This window comes from Tachypleus tridentatus, chromosome 7, assembly GCF_004210375.1.
Source record: "Tachypleus tridentatus isolate NWPU-2018 chromosome 7, ASM421037v1, whole genome shotgun sequence".
NCBI lineage: Eukaryota > Metazoa > Arthropoda > Merostomata > Xiphosura > Limulidae > Tachypleus > Tachypleus tridentatus.
In genome coordinates this window covers 182,366,231-182,383,588 of record NC_134831.1, presented here as the reverse complement: position 1 = coordinate 182,383,588, position 17,358 = coordinate 182,366,231, and the positions used below count along the sequence as shown (strand labels likewise).

General features: G+C 33.1%; 1 protein-coding gene across 13 annotated transcripts in view; it reads left to right on the top strand.

The window, feature by feature from the left end:
- The window catches only part of LOC143257407 (uncharacterized), a 32,822-nt gene that overhangs the window by 1,604 nt on the left and 13,860 nt on the right, over nt 1-17,358 (top strand). For all 13 annotated transcript variants that reach the window (XM_076516034.1, XM_076516029.1, XM_076516030.1 and 10 more), the window contains exons 2-7: nt 9,230-9,282; nt 11,185-11,245; nt 11,974-12,068; nt 14,390-14,561; nt 15,191-15,288; nt 15,963-16,044. In XM_076516034.1, coding sequence (XP_076372149.1) covers nt 9,230-9,282; nt 11,185-11,245; nt 11,974-12,068; nt 14,390-14,561; nt 15,191-15,288; nt 15,963-16,044 — 561 coding nt within the window. The remainder of the gene's footprint in view (nt 1-9,229; nt 9,283-11,184; nt 11,246-11,973; nt 12,069-14,389; nt 14,562-15,190; nt 15,289-15,962; nt 16,045-17,358) is intronic.

Below are 17,358 nucleotides of genomic sequence, written 5' to 3'. Positions count from 1 at the left end.
TAGAAATTGGAAGAAAACAAAAACAGTAAGAAAATAAAAAGATAACTTCAATGAGAGTTTGTGACAAGTTTAAGTGAGTTGAAGGTTTTCTTGGTAGGAGAATCAAAATGTAGCTATATTAATGTGGATCTGTGTTAGGACCATTCTTCAATTACATTAATGATGTTGATAGGGACAATGTTATGAAACTGGTTAACTGTCTAAAATTCTTAGATCTGGTTAGCCATTATAAGGATTCTGTCATTTTTCTATAGAGGTTTAATTAGATTGGCTTGTAAGTGGGGCAACCAACTAAGAATAGGGTTATGGACATTATCAGAATGTTAATTTTACATGCATAATTGTAATAAGAATCATCTAGGTTATGTGAGTGAAAAAAAGGAAACCCATGGATATTGATTGACACAACTTCTAAACCAGTTTTCTGTTTCCAGTGATTAACAGAATTTTAGTTTGTATCTCTATGAATGTTAACAGTGAGTCTCAAACAAGCTATGATTTTCTTGCATTTGTCACTGGTTTTGCCTTGATAATTTTTGGCAATTCTGGAAAGGACATTGTTATTGTAGAGGGTTCAAAAGGAGGCTGCTAGGATTATTCTGGAGTTAGACATAATGAAATTTCTTGTTTTTTTCTTGGAAAGAGAAGGGTCAGAGATAATATAAGTATTTAGAACAATAACATTCATGGTTACCAAGTTGTTCAAAATACCATCAGCACTAAACATAGTCCCAGTAATTACTGTTGACCTTAGTTGACTTTTTATTTCAAGTATCTGGCAGGTGGCAGTACTGTCTGTGTAGGAATATCATGGATTGTTTGTCAAAATGTTTTAAATATCTCAATAGGTTATCAAAGCTTTTATAACAGTATCTCTGTAATCACTTAGTCACGAGTTCTGTAAATATTATTCTAAAATGTTTGAATTTCTTCAACTTCTTTGTATATTACATGAGAATTCAAAAACCAAAACAGTGATGTCAACTAGTTTCACTGAGGTGCCAGAGTTTCAAATGGAGTATCTGCTTTTACAAGTATTATCAATAACAAGTAGTAATTTTAAAAAAAATCATAATTGCAGTGTAAATGATGTTGTTATTACCCCTTGAAGTTGGCTCTATTACAGAAATTTGACACCCATTTCACAAATTTAAGTACAGGGTGAAACAGGAATTACCAGTCTTGATGACAAGAAATCCACTTCAAATAAAAATGTATCTTAGAACGGCTGGTATAACCAGTTATTAATACTTTTATTGAAAAGGAGAGAACATTTCGACCTTCCTAGGTCATCGTTGGGTTCAAGAATATCGAAATGCTGTTCTCTCCTTATCAATAAAAGTGTTAATACCCACACCAGCCATTCTGAGATATAGAAATTACCAGTCAATATTACAGTTGGAAACTTGTACTTAGAGTTTAGTTATAAATACAATCTTCCTATCTCTATTAAAACACTTTATTAAAAAAAAGTAAAAAAAATCCATTTTAAACAAGAGGGAATCCTCAGTAGCTATGGCTAACAAATTAGTCAAGAAATGTAGCTACAAGCTAAATGTTTGAACTTGAAGGAAAAACTTGGAATGTTTCTCGGAGCTACTGTGTCACAACTGAAAAAGGAAGTAGGTGTAAGAATGTCTGATATAAATCCTACAAAATCATTAAAACAAATTTAATAAATAATTAAAATCAAAATTTTGTATTTATGAGTTTATAAACTGTTGAATCATGTCATGTAGAAGTGCAAAAAATTTCTGCATTTTATACACAAGTTTACAGAGTTTAAAAATATGTTAAGAAAGGAAGACTTAAGTGACAGAGGGTGTGAACCCAATGTAGTAGATAGAGCATTCAAGAAATATAACAAAAGTTTAACTTGAATAATAAAAAATAAAGTTAATTTTTTTTATAACAAAAACAAAAATAGAAACAAAGTTTACAATATAATCCAGGTATAACAAATCAGTTATTTAAAGCTCTTAAAAAACAACAGAACTTTTTTCCAGTTTTTAAAGCTATAAATAAGCTTAAAGAAATATTGGGAAATACCAAGGATATGACAGAATAAGGATATAAAACTGGGATTTACAAACTATAATGTGATCGTGATAGTATTTATACTGGTTAATCTAAAGGGAATTTAAAGTACAGTTTACAAGAATATGTAAGTTATTTAAGGAAAAAAATAGGAGACTTGGCTGTAGCAAAACCCAAATAAGTTTTAAGGAAAAAAAAAACAATTTTAGCCCCATGTTGTGATAACACAGCTTTAAATATTAAATAATCACTATAAATAACACAAAAAGGAGTATTGACACAGTGATGAAGAACCATCATGTCCATGCAGTGATATTTGGCTTGATGTAATGTAAGGGTTGGTTAAAGAATGACACAAATATAAAAGCAATGCAATATTGCATGATGGGAGAAAAAAAATGTCTTGCAAATAATTCCTGAAGATAATGCTGAAATATACATTTGGATTGCATTTTTAAAATGGAAGCCATTAACAGCTTCAGTAAAGTTTATAAAAATTGTGTAAATGTAAAAGATTTATTTAGACAGCAAGTACTAGTCATTCATACATACTCATTGCAAACAAGATAATAGGGTTAGTATTTGCATCATCCATACATAATAACACAGACAAGAATTCACGTAGAGCAACTTATATAATTATTTATTCATAATTAAGTTTATTTTGCGTGTCAACATTCCACTACACTCAGTGCCTGTGCTGTTATGATACAAGTGCTGTTTACACTATCCTCTTGTTGAAGGAATGGTACTAGCCAGCCCTACATTTACTTGTTTGAAAAGTTTTTTCTCTTTTACATAAAATCAAGTCATTTCACCCAGTTTTCTTTAATTATTTATTTGCACTGAGTAATGTAACAGGCAAAAGCATGTTCAGGGTTTATTAATATGAATGATACGTATAAGAACAAGTTAGTAGCTAGATGATTAAAATTTAAGATAGGTGAGACATTATCAGCTGTACTACTTGTGTAATTTAAACATGGTGATAACTCTGTGCAATAAATTACTGTATAGAATGATAATGGCTCTGATTTTGCAACAGTTGATGGATATTTGAGCGAATATTTGGTGTTTATTTTTGTGATACAATACTTCCCTTGTCTTGCAAGATTAGCTATTCTCTTTCATTGCTGCCCACTGTAAAGCAACTTATTATTACTCATGTCTTAAGCTTTCTGCACCACCTATTCCAGCATTTCTTATGCATATTGCCATGTGTCACCTATCCACCAATAGGAGCACAGTATACTCAGGTGATGCATGTGACTTCTCTATGCACTTCTGCTGAACTGTCATTTCTTGTTTGTCAGTGCTTGTATTCACGTTTTTTTGTATTGTTTAGTGATTGAGATTGTATTTTTCTTAAAGTGGTTTAAATTAATATACTCTTTTTTGTGTGAAATTATTTAAATTCACTTGCACTTATTTTGGGTGCAATTCTTATTTTATTTAAACAATTTTGTCAACCACATCAATGTGAATTCCAAACCTAATGTCACTATTTGCTAGTAACCCAATGGGAGATTTATTAATGTTTATTGGAGATTGAATGTTATTTGAGTCAACCTTTATCTCAAGACATTTCCCCTCTCTCTCCAGAACCTGTGAAATGTGGTTAGATTGGTGAGAGCTTTGACCACTTGTTTCCACCTCCTGATTTTGCAGTGCCTTCTCATATCTTCCCTCAGGATTCTGTTCAGCTGTCTGTTGTATTTTTGGACTTTATTTCTCAGGTATGTGATGTTTTATCCCTTGCTTATATATATTTGATGATCTGCATCCTTTGTTACTGCATGAACATACTTTCCAACCATATCTCTTGATATTTGGATTCATGCCAACCAATGCACCTCTCAGTTGGGGGATGGTCTCAGGATGCCCTGTCCTCTATGGGCATTGGATCAGTTGACCAACAGCTCTTGGGTCTGATTTTGCCCATTTGATTTCTGAGGTTGTTCATGTAAATAATGAGAGGTTTCCTGGGAACATCCTCCATTTTTACATCCACCTTATCTCATTTATTTTCCAGTCTGGCTTTATGGACATGGTTTTTTGTTGTTGTTGGACCTTTTTAGGTCATTATATTCTTTTATTTAGAGCCCATTTACCTGTTTCTTATCTTCAGGATTTGAGTATGGCTGTTTTTAAGATGGTTCGTCTTTTATACATTCTCAGAATTTTTGGTATCTTGGGTGACATCTGTTCAGCAACAGTCTATAATCTTTCATCTAGTTACACATTTATATAAGTCAAAGACAAGTGTTGAACTGATTTCAGTTTCCTGTTTTTCCTCTTCTCATTCCTAACTTGTCCCTCCTCTTCACAGTGCTACAGCTTGCTATTTTTCCTTACAACACAATATGTGCAACCAACAGTTCCCAATTTTGTGGGAACTCATCTTGTGGCCTTTGTTCATCAGTAGCATCCTTTCATCTCAGATATTTGGGTTCTTTGAGTTTTGTCAGAGGGATTTGAAATCTTGTTTCTCACCCCACCTCCTTTGTCCCAGGTATCTCTTCCATTTCCCTCAGGATCTTCTAACTTGTAAACTTCTGTTTGAGGTATTACAGACCTTTTCATCCAACAGGCTGTGGATGTGGAACCTGTTCCACATCATTCTCCAGGGTTTTACTCCTGCCTGTTTATTGTTCCCAAAAAGACCAGGAATTGGATAACTGTCATTGACTGATCTGCATCATCTGTTTTGTTTCAATGTTTCACCATGGAGTCCTACTTTAGTCTTGGTTGGCTTTTTCTCTAAGTCTGTGGATGTCTCCAGTACTAATCTGCATGTTCCTATCTTGGAATGGTCTTGTCCTTCAGGTTCATCTATTGAGGGGTGGTGTATTAATTTTGGGTCTTACCCTTTGGGCTAGCTTCATATTCTTGTTTTCTTTTGGGTGGTATATCAATTTTGGGTCTTACCCTTTGGGCTGGCTTCATATTGTTTTCATTTGGGTGTTATATATCAATTTTGGGTCTTGCCCTTTGGGCTGGCTTCATATTCTTATGTTTTCTGTTGGGTGGCATGAGCTTTTGCTCTTCATCTTCGTGATCTTGAGTTACATTTCCATTTTTACTTGAACAGCTGGCTACTTCTTCATTGTAAACAGGAGTCAGCCAGTCATACTTGTCAGTTCCTTTTGAAGCTGTTTGGGTTGGCTGGTTGATCAAATTACAAAAGTTCTTACAGCCTACCCAATATCTTGGGTGTTTAAGTGTTTTTTCAATGCTCATTTCAATCTGTCTTATTCTTCTGCTCTGAGACTCCATTCTTTGGAATTATCCATTTGGCACATCCTGTCTGCTTTATCACTTTCAGCACCTGAGTTTCTGTCTCATTTAGGGATGTGGTCTTTAATAACACTGTTAATTCCCTTTGGCCATGCACACTTGCTCCTTTCAGTGGACTCTGCATGATTAATGAAACCTTACTCTGGATGCCTTGCATGCTCCTTCCTTTGTATATGATCTTTTTTTGGTGGTTGCAAGATTTGCACATCAGTGGGTGTTCTGCTTTTCCTCTAAACTTTTGTCCATTTATGGAGACATCACTTTAGAACTAGGGTGCATGGATTGATCACCAGTATTTGCATATCAATGCCCAAGAGATGCCAACTCTTCATCAGGCTTTAGATCACTTTCTTGCCATTGTCAAACTTTGTCTGGTAATGATCCATTCTGACAGTTGTACAGTGGTGGCTTATATCAATCATGAAGGTGGCATCTGGTTGAGATCCTTCTGTTTTAGCATGTTGAATCTCCTATATTGGGCCCACATGCAACACATTTATTTAATTTCATTTCCCAGGTGCTTTCAACTTTGTGGTGTATCATCTCTTCCCTGACAAGATTTATATTAGGGAGTGGTCCCTTTATCCTTATGTTTTCCTTACATTGATGCTTTTGCCACCACTATCAATAGTAAAATACCTCTCTTTTGGTTCCTGTTCCTCATCATTGTACTTTGGCTATAGATAGATTGGAAACAAAATTCCTATGTTTTTCTTCCTATCTGATTACTTCATCAGGTAGTTTCCCATATCCATGCTACTTCAAGCCAGGTCCTTCTGATTGCTCCCTACTCATGAGCTCAACAATGGTTTCCTTATTTACTCCACCTACAGTTACTCCCTCCAGTACTATGTTTCTTTTTATCTGACTTCTTTCTTCAACTCCTGTCAACTCTCATCTTTATGCCTGACTTTTGTTTGGTTCTTGGCAAGAAGATTTGGTTCCTCCTGTCATATAGCTTATCATTTGGCCCAGTCCTTCCTCCATGGAAGGGAATCAGTGAAAGTAAAAGTTCTTTTGCACATGGGTTCAGGCTTGGAGATTTCCTGTTGCTAGTGTCTCCAAATTTCTTTCATGGCTTTTTTACCTCAATTTCAGGTTACTAAACTGTCTTATTCCATACTTTTCATTTTTCCCATCATGCAGGATATATCTTGTACCCTTTCTTGCCATATTAATTGTTCTTTCCAGATGTGCCAACTCCTTGGTGATCTGCTCTTCCATATGGGAATATTAGTGTGGTTCTCTCATCCCTCACCTTACCTCTGTTTGAACCCATATCCTCATGTTCTTTGTTTTGTCTTTTAAGGCCTATTTCCTTCTTCTTCTGGCCTGTGGGCATCAACTATCTGACTTATTTGCCATCCATTTACCATTATACCTATCTTCTCCTATATCCAAATCATTCCAAATCAATGGCTTATGAGGGTGAATCCTCATTTCCTTTTATTTTCCCTCCTTTTGTTTTTCATCTGTACTTAATTCCTGTCTCATTGTTCCTTGGTAGTCCTCTTTGTCCAAAGATCTCTTCTTTTGTACTTTCCAATTGGGTTTGTTGTTTGATCCACTTGGCTTATTCCTCCTTGTTCCCTTTCCAATGTACTCTGTACTGTGCTGTCAGCTCTTGTCAAATCTGACACCTCACCTTTTCCTACCTCTAACTATACTCCAATCTTTGGTGTGACTCTGACACTGGGTAAGTTTTTCTTAATACTTTATTTCTTCCAGGGGTCCAGTTTTTATGTCTTTATTACTTGGATTCCACTCTTTGGAATGGTGCTTGGCCAGGTGTTCTTTAACTCTAAATCCACACTGTACACCATATTGAATAGCACATTCATTTCCATGGTTCTGCATGCTCACCTTTGAGATGGGTGTTTCACAAGATCCTTTGTAGTTGAATACTTTGTGATATTTGCCTCATAAATTGTTCCTTTCTAAACTGTATAACCCATGAACTTTATGGGTAAAGCAGAAAGGGATTTCTGCCTATCCCTGCCATGCCTTAATTGAACAAATTGGTATGGTCTATTTTTCAAAATAAGGTTTTGCGATAACTCATTGCACTGGCTTGGGTGTCTGTGTTCCTCTGGGCTATCAAGTGTATTCCCAACCCCTTTCTTCTAGTGGAGTATGGGAGTCCTTACCACTTACCAGTTAAAAGCCACTGGGGTGGTTGACCATGGAGGCTACCTGCTAGATGGGTTCCTTATAAGATTGCTATAACCATTTGGGTCAGAGTAGGTAGTGGTTTTCTGCCAGCATAAATGGCATAATATTGTCTTTTTTGCAATAAAATGTATAAAAGAGTAAGATGTCAAAATGCACTTCACCCCTTTGGTTGGGAACCCTCTTCCTACCCTCACGTCAATGTTTTGGTACCCAAGGGCTAGTTTTCAGTTTCAAGTAAACAAATCAACACAAATCCTCACACAAGTTTTGGGTTGTCTCTCTTTGCCCCTCAGTTTCTCCTATGTTGTGGATCACAGTAAAGATAAATTGGACTATTTTGGTTCTGTCCATGAATCTTCCTCATTCTCTTGTTACATGAATGTTATTGCCTTTTGGATTGTCACAGCCTGTTTCAGTCATGGGTGTTGATTGCATGTGATAGATTTCTTTTCAGTACTGGATGTCAGTCTTCTGGGTTGATAGCTCAGAACTAATCCTGTGTAGTATCCAGGAATTGGAGTAGTTCTACATTTCCTGGTTCTTAGGTTTGAGATGAAGACTTTATGATTCTCATTCTACCCTCATGTGGATGTTAATACTCAGTAAAGTGGTTTTGGATGTAGTTGACTTGCTAAGTACAGTATGCAGTGTTCTAGCCACTCTACACTGTGGGACACATCCTCAATAATCCACTTGCTTATTGTAGGATTGGGTTACTACGTCTTTCTTAGGTTAGGATCACTTTCTTACCACATTTTCTCTCACTAGGATGTGCTTCTATTGTTTTCTGCTCTGCTTTTTAACAATTTTCTCTTAGGTGAAGAATACACCTGGATCAAAAGTGATGCAGTTCCCCAGTTCAGATCTGACTCTCATCTATGGGGGGTATCCTTTGGATACCTTTTGGGGATATGTCTGTTTTTCCCTTGTACCAGTCTCTTCTCTTAATCAGTGTGAAATTTTAGCTGGTCTTTTGAGTGATGGGAGGTACTATATTGAATTTTATAATTTTGCTATACTGAAAATGTATTTTTGATAGAGACTTTCCTCTTTTCACACCACCCACCCTTCCTCCCTACTTCCTTCTGGTGTTTCCATCATCTTCCAAACTCTAAAGTGATAATTTGATAGAGGAGTGTAGAGCAAATTGCATGTGTGTTATGAGGCTATCATGCTGCTATTGGTTAAGAGGTGATGCACAATGATTTACATAAGGAACATGTTAGAATCATTTGATTCCAGTAGGGGGATATGAAAGGTTTGTGGCATGTGTAATGAAAGTTTGTTTTTATAGGACAGTAATGAAATATAGTCACTAATCTTGTGTACACTAGGGAATATCTTTCAGAAATACATTTTCTGGACAAGAAAATTATAGTTTTTGCATGTTGAGGAATGTTAGCAGTTAGAGTCGAGGATTCTCAATGTCTCATAATTTATAAGAACTTGCAATGTTGGAATGACAGTGTAATTGGTTGTCTTACTTTCCAGGTCTGCTTATGTGGAAAAGATGAAGGATACATCATTATAACATAGAGCCAATAAAGATTATTCCTTCAGAAAACCCACACTTTATTTTTCATGGAATTATCAATTACACTTTTAAACTTATGTAAGGTGACAGCAACTTATTCCATGACCATGTTTGAAAAATAGAAAGCTTATCTTCTGATAATCTACTGAATTTTGTGTGATTTTTGAGACCATTGTTTTTCTCCTGCAGTTATCAGTGACTATGAAGGACTTGAGAAAAGATATCAAGGAAGCGTGAAACAGGTATTAATAGCTTTCCTTTAGCATTTGGTTAGTCATTAGCATACTTTGTTAATTAATTTAGCTAGTCATTAGCATACTTTGTTAATTAATTTAGCTAGTCATTTGCATACTTTGTTAACTTGTAAATTTTAGCATGATTTACGTTAAATTGATTAATCGTTAATATAGTCTAACTTGGTTCATTACTAACATGCTATGCTAGTTACACAGTGTACGTGAATGAAGGCTAAGATGATTTAGTATTGTCCATAGGAAACTGCATGATGTTCATATTAAAAATAAACTCATTATTAAATGACCTGGAATTTATTAATGTGACTTCCATTACCATAAGGTGAATAGCACTTTTTAATTAGTGGATTAGTTTTGTAACAGCTGATTTATTTGTAGTTTTTATTAATTGGTTGTTGGAATAATCAAGAACAGGATTAATTAGAAACACTGGTTTCCAATTAAGTGATTAGTTTAAGTGTCACTAATTAGTTTAATTACTACTTGTAGGCAATTGATTGTTTTAATTAAGTTGCACATGAACAAAATCTATTCTGTTCATGGATTTTCATCAGGTGGTTAGGATGCTCGACTCTTAGTCTGAGGGTTACGGGTTCAAATCCATGTCACACCAAGCATGCTTGCTCTTTCAGCCGTGGGTGCATTATAATATGATAAACAATTGCACTATTTGTTTATAAAAGAGTAGTCCAAGAGTTTATCAGTGGATGGTGATGACTAGCTGTCTTCTCTCTAGTCTTTTACTACTAAATTAGGGATGGCTAGTGCAGGTAGCTTTCATGTGGTTTTACTAGAAATTCAAAACAAACAAATCATCAAGTGTTTCATAAAAGTTAATATCAGATTTGAAATGAAATCAGTCATTAGTAAGTTGTATGAATAAGGAATATGGTAGGAGAATATAGTACTGCTTTATTGACATCTGATGTGTACGAGTTTGTATGAATATTTGTGCATCCATTACCCCTAATTTTCCACGTACTTTAACTGACAACTTTAACAACATGAATACATAATATCATGTTAAATGTCACTCTGCAATAGATAGTGGCATGTGCACTTTGACCCCATCACCACCAACATCCACACAAATAGGTTAAACCGTTATTTAACGTTACTGATTACAAATACAAACAATACAACTTACCAATAAGAATGAAACATTCGCTGACAGCATTTGCTTTTATAGTAATAACTGCATACTTTTCATAATTTTTTAAACAAATAAACAGTGTCGATATTGTTAGTTTAACGTTTAATTTTGTAATTTGCATTATACCATTAGAAAATGAATTATAAATGATTAATTAATCTCACATTTGATCTTTGAAATACACTTCTCAAAGCAGTTAAAGAATAATGAAGTTTCTGTATTTCAGACAAAACTTCATATCAACTCACTATTAAATTAATGAAAGTCCTGCATTCAAAATACTCACTGGCAAATAGTTCTTGCATGTTGAATGATTACCAATTCTTTTAGTAGTGTGAGGTCTTCTGCTTCCCAATCTTTTGTGAAAAGCTAATCACTCTCTCTGAACTGTGTTTTTTCAGATTGTTATATTTAGTTTGAGGCATAGATAGTGTATCAAGTGAACAAAATGGTTACTAAAGATATATACTAAGTTATTACATCATTAACTTGCACAGTAAAAGTTAAACTATACTTGACATTTGAAAATTTTAAAGTTCTTATATTATTTTTGAATATTATACAAAGTGATTTTCAGATCTTATGAAAACAGAAGTGTTAAACAAAAGGCAAGAGAATATTTTCATAAAGTTGCAAGTTTTATGTATATCTTTTATATTGTGATAACTCAGTATATGCAAAGCTTGTTTCTTTTGGTTCTAACATTGATAGTTTTCATGTCATAATTTTTATTTAAGTACGAAGTTTTGAAGAACAAGCTTGAACAAAAGGAGGAACTCGTGCAGAAGTTTGAAGAAGGCAGGTTGAAATGTATTTTTGCTTAATCACAAACAGTTTTTAGTATAAAGGTTTTTCATCCTGATAGATAGTTTTAACTGGGAACTATTTAGATCCCTTAACTTTTTGAATGCATAATTAAGTTTTGGGTGAGTTCTCAAAGTTTTAATTATCACTGATATTTAGAACTTGATCATTTTTAGCTTACTTTTTTTGTATTTGAATTCACTAGTTGCAATATTGTTTAGTGGTGTACAGGCACATGGCATTAAGGGGGAAAATTCAAGGACATATGAGTATCCCAATTGTTGCACTATGAGGAATTTTTGTGACACCATGGGATAAATCCAGTTGCTGCACCAAGTCAGATAAACCTGATTATAGTATCCAAAGGGTTACCTTTGTTTACCGAACCAATTTGTTTGAGCAACCACATCTATTCAAAATTAAAAGCCTGTCTCATCCTTCTTACATGTGATTATGTTAAGAAAATATGTAAGCAATTCTCATGTTTATGATTTGTTTGGTGTATTAAAAGACATTTAATTTTAATAAGCAATCTTCACATCAAGTGGATGCTATTTCTGTAAATTTTAATATTTTCTGTACTTGCATATGATATTTTCTTTTGTGTGTATGTGTCACCAGAGTTTAAGCAGTAAACATCTCTCACTTTGTTTGTGCTTATTTTAGTTCTAGTTTGTGTAGGTATCTTGTTCTGAGCAGAAGATAATATTAATTTATAATAGGTGTTGAACAAGCTTGGAAAGAACATGAAATGCTGAAGAACCAACTTGACATTCAGACAGAAGCCAGCAATGAAGTGATAAAAAGAGCTTCAAAGGTGTGTTACTATATGTAAAACCTAACAGTAATATTTTGCGAATATTCCAAAGAAGTTATGAATATTCCAAAGAAGTTATGAATTGAATACTTTTGGACCTTTCTAATCTGGGACAAAAGTCCAGAAGTTGCTTTAACACTTTCACAGTGGATCATGGCTCAAAGACTGAGTCAGTTAACTTGCAATCTGGAATTTTATTGAACTACAGTTTTATACATTTTTGTCAATAAGTGTGAAATCAAATTGCAGATTGTAATTCAAACTTTAGTATTATATATTAGTTAATTTCTTATTTTAAAAGTAAATATTAAAAGAATGGATTTAATGTTCCTTATTTTAAGAAAAAATATGTTTAATTTATTTCTAAATAGTAATAATCTATATACATATATGTAATGTATAATAATTGAAATGTGACTATAAATTACAAAATACTAGTCCACTAAAATACAGCCAAGACATAGAAGATTATAGGTCAGTTTTATATTACTGGGTATGTGACCTGAGTGCATGTGCACCCTATCAATACAAGCTATGTAAGGTTAGGTTGGCATGACTGGAAGGCCAGTATAATAATAAATATATATCTTCATATATGGCATTATGAGACTTAAGGCTAAACATTTGTATTTTCATGTTATAATATGTTGTCATTCTAGCATGGAAAAAACAATTTTTATTTCCTAATTTTTTACAATGGTTATGAGATTGGTTAAATGACAGACCCCATATAGAGTATAGAAAATAAGATGAAATATAAAGTGTTACTGAAAAGAAATGTTTTAAATGTATTTTGCAGGTTTTAAAGATTACACATGAAATAACTTTGCACTCAGACTAGTAATGAAACAGATTGTTTTCACAAACAAATCTGTGGTAAAAAATATAATTTTTTGTATACAATATACTTGTAATCTTCACTAAAAGTCTACAAAATTTTGTGAAGATTCATGTGCTGTTTAAAAAGTTATAGTAGAAATACTCAATGTGTACAAATGTGTAGATGAACTTGTATCATATTGAGCCTGTTGCAAAATGGTTGACTTTTTGCCATGCTAAAAAAACTTGTGACTTCATTATTCAGTGTTATTACACTTACATTCATATCTGCTTTGTCAACTGTAAAACGGGTTAAAATGGCTGAGAAACTTTACGATATAAAAGGTTTTTTTTATATGTATATAAGAGCAAGCAAAGTTTTTAAATAGAAATTTGGTTATATTTGATAAATCTTAACATTTTCAAAACAAACTATTGTGTCTTTAACTAGTTATGAGTTAACACTTATCTTTATCAGCAGTGGCTGATCAATAGGATATTTTAATGTTTATGGGTCCCCTCATTTATTTTACTTATAAAGTCAAATTATATACATTGCTGTAATTATGGCATGATTTTCATCTCTTACCTGATCCCATGGTCTACTGATATTTACAAAGTCTTTTCATCGTGACAACAGAACAGTAACTCTGCGTGCGTTGTTAAAGTATACGCAGATAGCATGTTCTAGAATTGCAAAGCTTCATGAAGTATGTAGGCAACTTAATTTATAAAAAAACACACAAAGAATTCAAAGTTTAGTTAACTAAGGACTGTGAGGAGTATTACAATTCACAATTAAACAGGGGTAAGTCACATGTAAGTTGAAGAATGGACAAAGTTGATCATGGAACAGTTGCAAAACTATCCACATTGTGATTTGAAAATGGAACAATAAAAGAGAAATAAAGTACTTTCAATAACAGAAGAATGGTCAGTTTACTCAGGTTTTTTTTTATTGATTTGTGTAAAGTTTCTGCTATAAAAAACTAATCAGTCCTTTTCTTGTTTGTTTCACTCCAGTGAGAATTTGGCTTTTTCCTGTGTTACTTATCTTCTTGCTGTAGTTCTTTCAGCCATTTTGAAACAGTTGATATATCTGATGCAAGTAGCTCCTTTTATGTTCCATTGTTCTCTGTCTGGAAATTGAAACCATTATTTATGTATTTCAAGCTTTCTGTTTAAGTTCCTGGATACTAATGTTAGTGATAGTAGGACAAGTTGAGGTTGGAGAAACACCACTGAAGATACAGCATTAGGCTTAACGAACATGTAGCTTTCCTTATGCCAAAGATTTCGTTTAAGTTCCTCATTATGTTAGAGTACTTAAGAAATGTAAATGTGTGGCCATATTGACTACAAAAGGAAATGTAATGTAAGATCTTTAGAGTGGTGTTGTTTCTAGCACTTTTGCTACAACTAAACATGGCACATGCCCTGTACAATATAATTAAGGAATTGATTTGTTTTCTTTTATGTAAATGTTTTGTTTTTGCTTTCAGTGGTACAGAGAAAATAGATCTCTGAAACGAAAATCCACACTGTTGATGCAGAAAATGATGAACGTGGGCACATTAGATATTCAAGAGATGGCCTCATTGGATACGACTAGTGCTGTGGGAGCAGTGGAAGAAGATGATGAGGATACAGCGTTATTGAAATTGAATATAAACAGTGAGTCACATTCTACTGGGATGTGATTAGTGTGTTATGAGTAAATCATTTAGTGAGAAGTTTAGACTGGGCATTATCTAATGGTTGGTGTGCCAAGTCTTAGGTTTGAATACCAGTATGTCACTAAACATTCTCCACATTTTCAGCTTGAGTGGATTATCAATTCTGCTAGTTCATTACGAGTTGCCTAACAAATGGAGATGCCTCTGAATGGCTACTCTCATTCTCGTTATAAGTTCTAAATTATCAATGGCTGTACTTGACCTTAGGTATAAGGGGTCTTCCAGATTGAAAGTATGAAATAAAATAATCTGGCATAATATTTATATAGTACTGAACTATTATACATTGTACTGAGGTTATTTTATCTTTTTAACTACACCTAAATAACTATTTTTACCTAAATGTATTTACTTTAGAACCTTATTGTTTTAAATAAAGAATTTAGATATCTTTTTTTTCATCATTATCTTGGCTACACTGTTGAGCTTTCTTGTGTTTAGAAGCTGGTTTTAATGACCGATTAACTGAGTCTTCTAACAAACTTTGTATTGTTAATTATATGCAACAGTAAATCAAGAAATGTAAAGATTTGAAGCTCGTACCTGGTATTTATTTTTGTTTTACAGAACTTACAGAAGAAGTGGCATCATTGAGAACTGAGCTGACAACTGCTAAGATGAAAGAACTGGACTTGACACAAGAAATTCAGTCTTTAACTAGAAAGGTAAAACATAAACTTAGGTGATTGAGTTTTTGTACCGGGTCTTTTGTTACCTAAATCTTCAATATGTATCCTTGTAAAATTTTATTTTGTACTGACTTTTAAAAACATTGGACAAAATTTGCTTGTTAGAACTGGACTCGTAAATGGAATACTTTGATACTATATTATTGTCTCAGGTTTATAGTTATCCATCAAGCATTGGACATACCAAGCATTTTAGATGTCACAATGATTTATTGTACATGAATGTTTATAGTACATGCTAAATTACATAAAATGACTTGATCTGTGCCAGTTGTTTATCTTTTAAAAGAAAACAACCTTATATCAAGATTCTCTGTCTCGAGCTAAAAAAAACTAATTCTTAAATCTGTAAATTTCATAATTTATTTGTGTGAAGCATCCAACAACAGCAAAGAAATCTTAGAAATATGGTATTCTCTCAGTTTTGATAGAAATAAAAATTTCACGGATATTTTTTTATTATTTAATCCTAGGTTTTTCTGTTCCCTCATGGTAAAATGGACTTTTTTTTAATATATATATTCTTTAAACTTTTAATAAATATCTCATAAAAGTTAGTTGTTTTTGTAGCTTTTTATTACTTGTTTGATTTTGTTGGGAAATTGGCTTTATTACTATTCTACTTGAACCATAAAATATCTTACTTTCAGTATGAACATGAAAAACAAGCCCATCATGAAACATCTGAAGATTTGAAATCACTTCAGTCCACTTTTGATCAGTTCAAGAAAGGTAAAGTTGGTTTTAATAATTTATATAGTAACTTCTTGCTCAGTCTCAAAATATTCTTGTGTTTGTAAAAATCCAAAGCTCACAGCTCTTGGGTTTTGCTTTTGTTCTATAGGAATGATTAGCTGTTGTATTAGGCACCATGCAGTAAATGTTTAGCCTAGGGTAGAAAAATACATTACAAGTTCTTGTTTTAGTTTATATTTCATGCAAGTTTGATTTTTTTTCTATATATTTGAATCAAATTAAGTTTGTAAAATGAATTTGAAGTTCATTCACTAAGATAGAGGATTATTTCCCTTTGTAATTCAAATCCATTTATTTCAAGAAAAAATTGTGCAACTTTTATATTATTGAAACAAAATGCTACGGGCATCTTTTTCTGTGCACTTTATGAGGTTTTAGCAAGTTACACTCAAAATTTAATTAACATACTTTATTATCATACTGTATGAATAAACCCAGTATCAAAATGTAGCTAATGTTTGAAGTTTTAATATTATACAAGTTTCAAGTTCTTAATCTTATAAAGCATTATTTAAAAAAATTCCTTAATTTCCCCTGGTAGAGAATGATGACCTTTGCTCTCTATGTATTTCCTCTTCTCTAACTTATTTACCATTTCTTCAAGAAGTACAAAATTATAATGTTGTCATCATTCAGTGAAAGCATAAATTGTATAGTCTTCAATCTTTGGTTACAGAGCTATAAACTATACCCTTCTTGTCATGTTCTCACCTGTCACATACTTTCTCAAATTGCTAATAGTTCCATCTCATGTTTAATATTATGTATAACCAACAGAAGGCCAAGGTTTTAATTTGTCAAATGATGTATTACATTGTTTTCTGGACAGAGAATTGTCTATTTCACTTTCCAAAAAAGTGCTTTATGAAAAATTTTCCCCAAAAATTTCTCCGTGAATACACGAAGTCCAAGTATTCACTGCTCCGAGTGAAAAATAACTTTTATGTTATGGTTAGAATTATTTCTTATTCTCCTGAAAAATCTCAAATTTTATTTGTAGAGGAAACAAATCAGTAATTTATATGCAAAAACGGCTCGTTTGGGTTGAGAAAATATTTTACATAGAAGAGCGAACAACGTTTCGACCTGACGATGACCGAAGAAGGTCGAAACGTTGTTCGCTCTTCTATGTAAAACACATCAGTAAGCTTGGCAGAATCTTTTTAACAGTTCTTGTCTCATAGTTAAAAAGCCAGAAAAATTGTGAAAGTTGTAGAACATTGTTTTTTGTATGTTATTATCATGTGTTTTTTTGGTGCATTATTTTATTAAAATAGAAAATTTGTGCAG